We start from the raw sequence: 11,556 nt of genomic DNA, 5'->3' as shown, positions 1-11,556 counted from the left end.
ATATTTTTATAATTTTTCTATCTATTATTATATAAAAATACTTTGATTTTTATAATAATTTTTAATTGAATATAATAAAAAATATATACATAAAAATAAATTAGATTAAATTTTATTTTGTATAATATTAAAATCAAAATATATTAAGTGAATTATTTATTAATATAAATATATCTTATATATTATATTCATTAATTTATTTTAAATATATATATTAAAAGTATTAGAAAAATAAATTTATATTATTTATGTTATATCTTTTATAATAAGAATAAAAATTTAATTTTTTTGTAATTCTTCTATCTATTATTATATAAAAATATTTAAGTTTTTATAATAATTTCTAATAGAATGTAATAAGAAAATATATACATAAAAATAAATTAGACTAAATTTTATTTTTTATAATATTAAAATTAAAATATATTAAGTGAATTATTTATTAATATGAATATATCTTATATATTATATTCATTAATTTATTTTAAATACATATATTAAAAGTGTTAGAGAAACAAATTTATATTATTTATGTTATATTTTTTATAATAAAAATTAAAATTAAAATTTTATGAAAAAATTTTTGATATAAATGATTTTTTTAAAATTAATTTTAGTTTAAAATAATATTAAAATATACAATTATTTTTTTATTAAACTTCATTTAAAAAAATAAAAAAGATATATAAAAAAAAAAAAATAAAAAAAAAAAAAAAAAAAATAAAAAAAAAAATAATAAAAAAAAAAGAAAAAGAAAAAAAATAAAAAAAAAAAAAAAAAAAAAAAAGAAAAAAAGAAAAAAAAAAAAAAAATAATAAAAAAAATAAAAAAATAAAAAAAAAATAAAAAAAAAAAAAAAAAAAATAAAAAAAAATTAGAAAAAGAATAGAAAAATAATAAGAAAAAAAATACACTTTTAATTTTTTTTTATTTCTGACTTTTCTTTATAAGATTTTTGAATCCGTCACTCATTATAAAAATATATAATTTTACATGTGCATATATGTAATTAACAAAAAAAAAAAAACGTCCCAATAAAATTGAACTGTGCATTTTAAGAAGAGAGGATAGATCCCATGTTTTAATATAGGGATCGATTTTATGAAGAAGGAGATCAAGAAATAATGTTCTTCCAGCCACTTTTCATGTCTTGCACCCCACTATTTGTCATAAGAATGTCCTGAAACCTCTGCCATTTCTTTCACCGTTTTACTATGTATGAACACCTCATCTTGATGGTTGAATCACCCCCTCATCTTTTGCTCAACACAATGCCACCTTTAACCCAAAGTTTCAAGCTCAACCACGCAAGCAATACCTAAGCTTTGTACGGTCAACCTCTCTTACATGCCAACTTATAAAAATTTTGTGTTCTTATTTGGTGATAAATTATAACAAATTATGAAAATTTAATTTATTTTTATCTTTCTTTTTATTCAAAAAATTTGAGACAAATAATATAATAATAAAAAATATAATTATAAAAAATTAACAAGAATAATAAAAAAAATGAAAAATGAGTTATGTCTCTTGTTAATGTCTTCATGTTCTTTATGTGGACACAAAACACACTAATTCAGTATCTCTGGACATATTGTTTTTGTTATTACAAGAAAAGAGAGCTATTTTAACACTTTTTTTAACCGTCATAATTAAGTATAAAAATTAATATATATTTTTGACAAATATCACAAATGTCAAATTTTCTATGTTTTCTTGATAAATAATTTAACCGTAGAAAATTACTCCTCAATTTTGACACTCATTTATTTTCAATTTACTCCGCTATTCCTCCTTTTCTTTGGGCTCCTTCAATTTCGGCATTACACTGATCTTAGTTTGGGATTATACTACTCATTTTTTATCTTCAAAATCTCAATTTATTTTTCAATTTCAAGATTTCATCTCATTCTTTGTTAAAAATTTTTGTTGAGAATTTTTATGATCAATAAATGTCAAAATAAATAGTATTTTTGACGGTTAATAAATATCACAGAAAATATATTCTCAAATTTTTCTAACAAATTATTTTTGACAGCTAATATTTATCAAAATAAGATTTAAAATTTTTTCACAATTATTTATATGTTAAAAATACTATTTTTGACAAAACTTTTATTAACATATTTTCATAGTTAAAATAGTATCAAAATTTGTTTTTTTTGACGAATTTTAATTCCTTTTTGATACATATAGCTCTCAAAAATAATTTAATATTGTTGTAGTGTATCCATGTCTCTTCTATCAAATATAATTTTGTATCTCTGAGTCCCTGTCTCTGTAAACAAAGCGCAGCTTAAAGTATCGATCCTCTGCTTATAAAATCACCAAAAATCATGTTGTTCATGTTCTAAATCTTTAAGGTGAATTCCAAATACGTTTCTTTGACCCAAAATAATATTTTGCCACTCCAAAAACCTAATAATAACCTCATTATCATGTATTTAAAGATTTATGAATGAAAATGATAATTCTCAAGGCATTATAACGAAAGAAATGGACTTTGTACCAATGTTATACGAAGTTAAGGTCTGAGTTGGCTATTGGTACATTCATACTCATTTTTATGGACAGTCTAGGGCCGGAATTGGCTGTCGGTAATGTCAGTTGAGGGATTGAAAATCGACTCGTGAACTCATAGTCAAAGATATAGAAAGGCATGTGATGTATGCTTTATATAATTGTGTGACACTATATGATAATTGATAATCTAGATGTTGATTCTTGAATAAATGATATATAATGTATTTCACTAATCTCTACTGTAAATCATGTTGCAATTCTCACCCTTATTGTTTTCTTGTGTTGTACCCTTTCTATTTTGAGATTATACAGAAGCTGACCCTAGTGGTGTTCACTGAGTTGTCTAAAATCAAAGAGTTTGTGATAGATTTTACCACCGAAAATATGTACATAGTAAAAATACCTCATACGAATACATATCGTCACTCACCAACACCCACAACGTATTGTTCTCCATTAACTCATGACTCATCTCACCAATCCTCCACACTAGTACATATTAACCATAAGATAAAACCCATACCCAGGATCACTTGGAGAGGCTCTTGCTTCCTTTGTTTAAAAAGTTTCTCCAACATGTTCTGAAGAGAATCCTTTGAAAACCTCATCCGCACTACCAACTAGCATCAACCAAAAGCCCTCCTAAGAGTTTTATGAATTCACTTTAGTTGTTAAATGTTTTAAGCATTTTCATCTTTTGTTATAGCATTTATACTTGAGATTATTATTTTATGCATGTGTGGTTTATGTTTAATGAATTACGAATTCACCCTTTTATCATATGTATTTTTTACGATATGCTTAATTATAAAATGGTCAATAAGATACTCATGCATTAACTAAGTTTAACATCTTACTTAATTTAGCATTTTAAGTGTTTCACAAGTAGGAGTATTACAATATACACTTAATTATGATATTCATATTTGTTAAATATTTCAGGATGTATTATTTTTATTATATTTAAATTATAATATTTTGTTTATTTTATTATAGATTTATTAATAGATAATAACTAAAACATAATAAGTACTTAAATTATTTATAATAAAAAATCATATATATATATATATATAATTTTATTGTCATCTTTTATATATATATGTATTTGATCAACATTATAAGTTATAATTAATAAATAGAGAATACATATAATTAATAGTTTTTATATATAAATAAAATTTATACGAACTATAAATTATGTTGATGTTATTTAATTGGACTCGTAAGTTTGAACTAGCGCATAAGCTTTTGAACCGAATTTAATTGTTACAAACATGCTCTATTTGGCATGGCTTGGCTAGTTGGCTTAGTTATGGCCTAAGTGGTATATTTAATTATTTATATAACATATTTGGTCTTGTAATTATTAATTATTAATAACATATATATAATGGATTTTCTTGTTATTAGATGTAATGGTGATAGAACGAGGGCCAGTATTTGGAGAAGAGAAGAAATTGCAGACAGATTCAAATCACGTATACATTGATTGAATCATTTGTTAAGAACTGAGAAATTAAAGAGGGAAGGATGCAAACGGAAGGCGAATTGAATTGAATTTGGAATCTTTTCGTGTGAGATAAAAAATGGCGGGATTGTCAGTGTCCGCTCTTGCGAAATACAAGCTTGTGTTCTTAGGTGATCAGTCCGTCGGAAAAACCAGCATCATTACCCGATTCATGTACGACAAATTCGACAACACCTACCAGGTTTGTTATTCTTTTTCAGATCCAAGATCATGTCTTCGTTTCTCAAGTAAAATTCTGATTTTGATATTCTTCTTGGAGATTAGGAATTGGTTAGGTTATACTCAAACCACTGGTTACTGGCCGGTGATGGTGAATTGATATATAGCATAGAAGGTTGAGGGAAATGATAGAGACAACAAATTAAAATGGTTTCCTGCATGGGTTCTTGGGTAATGAAAATGAAGTAATGTTTGTTTACTAGTTTTTCATTTTTTATCTCTTACATTGAGCCAACACACGCTCCTCTACCATTTGATGCTGTGTGAGACCCATTTGACGTGGATGAGACAAAAATGATTATGAATGTGGTACCTTAACAAAAGTTTTGTCACCATTATTATATATTCTATTTACCGCATCATAGTTTACATATCATTAATTTGCTTTCCATTTTTCAATCTGGGTTATTTAGATAATTCTTATTTTTTGTTCTTATTTCACCCAAATTCTTGATAATTCATGTTGCAATATTAAGATATAATTTGACTAGACTCTATTGTGCAAATTCCAGCATTTATGTGCATTTTATGTATCTTTGGCTAATAAACAAACTTGTTTTTCCTTTTTTTCCAAACAGGCTACAATTGGTATTGATTTTCTATCAAAAACTATGTATCTTGAAGATCGAACCATTCGGCTGCAGTTGTGGTAAGATATGGCATGCTCATCATTTTGGAAATTCTATTGGGAGGTGAATGGGATGGTACTTGTTAACAAATGAAAGAAGGAAGGATTGGGTGGTTTTCCCTCCCATTATATGGTCTTAGTAGAAGAGATAAGGGGACTGTAATTGCTACTATTGTTACCATTTAATCTCTTCACTAAAATAAAGGATATACTAGAATACTAAATGTTGGAATCATGCAGTGATTTTAGATAACAAAGTGTGATTTCCCCATATCCTAAGTGAAGAATGTAAGCACAGGATCTTATACTTTAAAAACACATTCACCTGTATACTTTTAGGGGTATGTGGTTTGTAGAATATTTTTAAATTCTTGAGGACTTACACTGAAAACACATTCCCATATAAGATATTTTTAGTGTAAAATTCCCAAAATTTAAAAGCATTCAACGAATCACAGACCCCTTGGTTCCTTTCCATGTAAAACAAAATATCTCCATGGAGTTGAGGAATCTACAACCCCTCCCTTCCATTTCTTTCTGTTCTTACATACTACTAATCTTTATTTTATTTCTTTTGTATGTCATACTTTATATTTGAATGACTTCAAGAATTTTTTCTCTATATTGTACTCTCAAGATGTGATGTTTAATGTTTACTAAAATCAAAGCTCTTTCATTCTTGTTTTGGAAAATTCTATCCGTTTGTATTAAATTCATTGACTTCTGTTTTGTAGCTTTTTAATCTTACTATAATGTGTTTGTAGTGGCTTTTGACTATTATTATTTAGTATTTTCTCATTTGTTCATCTGGATTCTACTTGAAAGCATAAAATAGGTTTTGAAGTTGATTAATTTATGAATAAACTAAACATGGTGCTACTTGTTGTATATATTGTATGCTACAGGGATACTGCTGGACAAGAACGATTCAGAAGTCTTATTCCAAGCTACATTAGAGATTCATCTGTTGCCGTCATCGTCTATGATGTTGCAAGTAGGGCATTTATATCATATTTTCTTCTCAACTATCTTTTTTTCCCCTGACGGTCTCAACTGTTCCATTCTTGACAAATCATATCTGCTTGCAGCTTTTGTATCAAAACAGAGGTTATTAGTCTACTAAAGTTATTTTTGTTTGGAACCTTAATTAGTTTAAAATGCTTTAAATAGTTGAGTTTTCCATTTGTAATTTTGCTTCCAGAACCTAGAAATAAATAAGACTGATTATCCCTGAAAGGAATATATTTATGCATCTAAGTGGCATATATAGTAAAGTCTTCCGTTTTCTCCTTATGTAAGTGATTCCCGTTTAGCATGACTGAAATTTTCATTTTAAAAATCCAGAAAACAGAACCCTTACACTCATTTTCATCTAAGTTAAGCACCTTAAAATGGATTGCATGCTAAAACTCCTAAAGCTTGAGGATACAACAGTTGACCTCCATTCTCTAACACTATTTATGTAAGTCATTAACATTGAATCAATGTATCTGAATAAAACTGTATCCAGTAGACAAATATACTAATACTTGGATGTACTAAAATGTGACGATGATAGAGGAAGAGAATGGAAGGATTATTTTCTTACCCACCTTCTTGGATCCCTATAGATGAAATTGCTCATGCATACATGATATTTGTTTGTTTTCTAGATTACTTTGACGAATGCTTTTTAATTGTATATTTATTCTTATGATATAGGCCGTCAGACGTTCCTAAACACAGTAAGGTGGATCGAGGAGGTGCGCAGTGAAAGAGGCAACGATGTTATTCTTGTTCTTGTTGGCAACAAAACTGACCTTTTGGACAAGAGGTAGATGCTAATGAATGTTAAACTAACCTGAAAATAAATAGCTTTTTTCTGTCGCTACCTGTTTGGCTTTTTGTTCTCTTTTGTCTAAGATCAATTTGATTGCAATTTTTTTTTAAATGGCCAATTCAACACTTAGGGCATGTTTGGTTCAAAGGTGAAAAGAGAGCCGGGCAGGATTCATTGATGAGTTTCATCCATAGTTTTACACATCAAACATATCCATACTTTTCTCATTGTTTCCTAACTAGGTGTTAAGCTTGGGACGTGTTATGTTTTGGGTAATGTCTCAAGAAGACAAAGAACTCCGAGGATAAATTAAAATATGCTTGGAGAAGGGGTCAAACAAAAGCTTTAAAGAAACTTTTTTTGCTTCCAAAACAGAGGAAAATCAAAGAAATTCTTATTGATGATTTTCAAGCTACTTTTTGTATCTCCCAAGAGAAAAGAGACACAAGATGCACATCTCTACCACCTCATTGTCTTCATCATTTTTAATAGTTTGGCCATAGAGAATTTTTCTATGTGGGATAACAGCCTTTGTTAACTTTTACATTTTTTTCCAATTGCTCATTTCTAGCACAGTCATATCCTTAGAAGTTAGAAGCAATATTTTTTGCATAAATATACAGGCAGGTCTCTACAGAGGATGGGGAAGAAAAGGCACGTGAGCTAAATGTTATGTTTATTGAAGCTAGTGCAAAAGCTGGTTTTAACATAAAGGTAACTAAGTCCCTCTTCTTTTGTCATAGAAATTTAATTTAATTGTTTACCGTCAGGTTGAACATTTGAGAATAAGTTGTTCACTGTGGCATAAACATTGGTAAATGTATTTTTCTTTATGATTAAGCATGGAAGAAAAAATAGATAAAATCTTGTATTTTCAACTATATACCTTATGCACTAGTGTGTTAGGTGTCTTTCAATGAAAGTGAAAAATCTTTTAAATAGATACATTTCCAACCTTTGTTTAGCACTATTTTATTTTATTTTTATTTTTATTAAGTACTATTTATTAGGAAGATTATTTGGAGAATGATTTTGAAGGATCATTCAAAAGGCCACCAATTTTAGTAACCAGAGTAACACCATTTGCCTCCATGTATCTTTATTTATTTATTTCATATTCTATGGTGTTTGACTTATTTATACTACTTTATCTCAAACCTATGTAATATATTTAGGCTCTCTTTCGTAAAATTGCTGCTGCGTTACCCGGAATGGAAACATTATCTTCCTCGAAACAAGATGATATGGTCGATGTCAACCTTAAAACTTCTGGTGGCAATGATTCTCAAGCTGAGGGTGGTTGTTGTTGATCCTGCCTTGTCTTCCAGTTTTTATTTATTTATTTATATTTATTTATTATATTTGTGTATCTGTCTGCTCCATGCTGCCTTGTTTTTGGATGTGTTTGCTTCATATTTGTAGAAAAAAAAGGTTCATTAGTCTTTTTAGACTTTGTTAGCATATGCAAGAGGAAAACAAATTAGACAAAACAAGTGAAGATTCGGCAGTGACAAATTTGTTCTCTTTGTTATATGACTAAATTAATTTAATTGAAAGAATTTTTGTAATGTTCCCGGATCCTTTTGATATTAGAAGATAAATTATCATCTTTTATGTATTATTACTAAAGGTTTGTGAATGCCCTAGGAGAAAGATGGTTGAATCTATGGTTTTTTTTTTTAATTTCCTTTGGCTTTTTGTTTTTCATTATAATAGAAACTTTGTTTTCTCTTTACAATGTGTTTAGGAACAGAGCAACTCTTTATTTTTGGATAGCTGTGACTTTTGAGAAATATACAATGTAGGAGATTTTTTTATTTTGTCTCTTAACGAAATAAAACACAAAAAGAGTAGAGAAGAGAAAATCACAGTTATGTATCCTTATTCAGCCACCATGTGCAATGTGACCTGCATCTAGTCTCCCCACAACAATGAAAAAATTTTCACTATGTTTTACAAAGATTATTGTTCGGTAGGTCGGGTACCGGATGGATCGGATTGCTATGCTGATTGGTGATGATGGGTCTCGCCTCGTCGTGAACTGCCGGTCTGGTGCAGGCGAGGTCCCGAGCACTTCTTGTAGAGAGGGGGGAGGGGGTGTCACCTGCAAAGATACTCCGACGCTCTAGTCAGTAATGTGCAGGCGAAAAGGGGGAGAGTGATGTGTGACGTACCTTGGGGGAAGGGCAAAACCTTCCCCTTATATACTGTGTCAGAGGTGGGCCCTACAAGGACAAGCCCACCTTTTCCGAGACGTTCTCCCACAGCTGTTAGTGAGCTGTCTGGGACGCGTGTCCGGGTCGGTTTCGGGGCGCCTCACCCTTGACCGTTCGGGTCGGGTGGCGCTCGGGTCGGGCTGATCCGTGGAGGGTTTGGGCCAGGTCATAACATTGCCCCCACGCGCCAGTGATAGTCGCGGGAGCTATTCGTGGCGTGTTATTTCACGTTCCACGTATCGTCGTTAGGTCGGCCGCCCGTGGAAGGGACATGCCCCCTGCGCGCGTGTCTCTTGGTTGCTGAGGCAACCGTTCGTCGCTTCGTTCTTCGCGCTGAGCATTAAATGCTCATAATGGGTCGCAAAACCCCATGCGCAAATACTATTTTGCCCCCAAATCTTTCGCGCTTCCTGAGTGGCAGTTTTAAATAGTTTGCCTCAACTTTTTTCCTTTTACACTCCTGTTTCTTCCATCTCCCTACTATCTCCCTCTTCTTCTTTCAAAAATTTCAGAGCGTTGTTGCAGTATCCTCGTGCATCTTCCCTTCATCCTTCTCAGTTTTCGCAACAAATTCAGGTAATCCTTGGTCCTCCCTTTTTCCTACTTCATTGTTGTATGCTCGTTGTTTGTATTTGTTTTGTGTTCTTGCTGTCTTGTTTGGTTTTTGTTGTTAGATGACCTTTTAGTGCTAAGTAGATGTGTTAGGGGAGGGGTACCATTCCAGGGTAGGTTTTTAGGTGGTTTTCGTGATAGTTGTAGCTTTGGCCATGCTTGAGCTTAACTGTTGAATAGGATGGACATAGTTTCTGGATTTTTTTCGGACTCCCGACCTCATAGACTGATGGAGTGGTACCCCCATTGTAGGTATGCCTCGCGTCGTCTCCCGGGCTTCTGTTTCCGCCGCGAACTATGACCCCTACGCCTGGGTGACCTCAGATGTGAAGGACTCGCCAAACCAGATGGATCTGGAGGAGTTGACGGAGTTCCGGCAAACCGGGTATCTCTGCAGGGGGACAGATGAGGAGGCCAACTACGAGACCTTCGTTCCTGTCCCCAACGAGCGATTGTATGAGATTAATTTCCGTTCTCCCCGGGTCACCAACTGGATTTGGTTTTACAAAGCCATGTTCACCCAGGTTGGCGTTCGCCTGCCATTTTCCGATTTTCAGATGTCGCTTCTTAATCGGATATCCGTGTCGCCGTCGTAACTCCATCCGAACAGCTGGGCTTCTATCCGCTGTTTCGAGATGGTTTGTGAATATCTCGAGCTGCCGGTGTCAGTGGATGTCTTCCTCTTCTTCTTCAACCTTACCAACCCCTCCAAACAAGGGAAGGCGAGAAAAGGGTTCCTGTCCTTCCGGTCTGCCCAAGGCCGGAGGATATTTGGCCTGTTCGAGGACTCTTATCATGGGTTCAAGGACAAATTTTTCAAAGTTCGTCCCGTTGAAGGTCATCATCCCTTTTGGTTATCGTTAGAGGGGGAACGCCTCATCCCGACTTATTGGAGCTTCGGGGCGGGGTCTAATTCTTTCCTTAAGGTGACCTACAAGGGAATGTCCCCTGTGAATAAGAGGATTGTCGATGTGCTGTTTGTTCTTTTTGGAAAGAATCCCGTGAACCCCCACCTCCTTATGGGTGAACGGAAGTCCGCCATGAGTTATATTTGTGAGCTGTTCTGTTTTGTGCTTTTGCGTTTTTTGCTTTTTAATTTGTTCTTCCCAACTTCATGACTAACGTGTTTGTTTCTCTGTTGTAGTGGAGATGTCTGCTTCGGTGACCGGACTCGAGAATTTGGTCAAGACCTTCTTGGAGGATAGCGATGAAGAGAAGGCTGACGAGAAGGATGCCGGGAAGCCGGAAGGTCCTTCCGGGGAGAAGGAGAATCAAGCTGTACCTTTCTCCCGGGACGTCGAGACGTCCGATAAGAATTTCGCCGGGAGGCATGCTTCTCCCACTCCCGATGAGACGGTCGGTATTGAGCAGTCGCCCCCTACTCAGCGGGAGCATGATGACATGAAGATTGTCCCCACTCCCAAAAGACGAAGGGCATCTTCCAGCCCGGAGGGAGCTCTCACCGTAATGGAGAGGAACTTCGATGCCGGGGCCTTTATTGATAATCAACTGATTCCCGGCACGGAGGATCATTTCCTTGGGACCGAGCTCGCAGGGCAGGCGAGGTGGATGTATCATACCCTTCTTCGTGGGGAGGTGATAGCCCGGAAGGCCGAGTTCGAGTTGTTGGGCATGCAGGCGTTGCGAAGGAAGCTCGATACTGCCACCCAGGCCAACAACGAATTCAAGGTCCAGGTTGAAAAGCTTCAGGAGCAATTGGCCGCGGCGGAGAGGGGGCGCAAGGATGCCGAGGAGAAGGCTGCGTCTTTTGAGAAAAAAATGAATGCCTCCGACGCCACCGTCTCCCGTTTAATCGAGCGGGAGATGACTCTAGAGAGCCAGCTCAACGCCACGCAGGGTCGAGTGGTCGCTGCGGAGAAGGAACGTGACGCGGCCGTCTCGTCGGCTGAGGCTGCGCGAGCCAAGGCGGAGGAATTGAAGAGGAAATACAGGGCAGTCAGGGAGCAGAGAAAGAATGCGATCTTTATGACCGAGGAGGCTCTGAAGG

The 11,556-nt window shown here is 33.9% G+C and overlaps 1 protein-coding gene across 2 annotated transcripts; it reads left to right on the top strand.

Moving 5' to 3' along the window:
* Positions 1-3,940: 3,940 nt before the first annotated feature.
* LOC107617641 (ras-related protein RABH1b-like) lies at positions 3,941-8,285 on the top strand. Of its 2 annotated transcripts, XM_016319457.3 has the most exons (6): positions 3,941-4,235; positions 4,852-4,922; positions 5,807-5,895; positions 6,603-6,714; positions 7,344-7,434; positions 7,896-8,189. In XM_016319457.3, exons 1-6 carry the CDS (start codon positions 4,113-4,115, stop codon positions 8,028-8,030), a joined length of 621 nt encoding a protein of 206 aa, XP_016174943.1. In that variant the 5' UTR covers positions 3,941-4,112; the 3' UTR covers positions 8,031-8,189. The 2 variants fall into 2 exon arrangements, with proteins under 2 accessions (XP_016174943.1, XP_088365230.1); XM_088509104.1 differs by lacking the exon at positions 7,344-7,434 and having other exon boundaries at positions 3,948-4,235; positions 7,896-8,285.
* The last annotated feature ends 3,271 nt before the right edge of the window (positions 8,286-11,556 follow it).

The sequence above is a fragment of the Arachis ipaensis genome, chromosome B3 (assembly GCF_059453495.1).
Source record: "Arachis ipaensis isolate K30076 ecotype BB chromosome B3, ASM5945349v1, whole genome shotgun sequence".
NCBI classification, from domain to species: Eukaryota; Viridiplantae; Streptophyta; class Magnoliopsida; order Fabales; family Fabaceae; genus Arachis; species Arachis ipaensis.
Note: the sequence above shows the minus strand (reverse complement) of the source record. Positions and strands in the feature narration are given on the sequence as shown.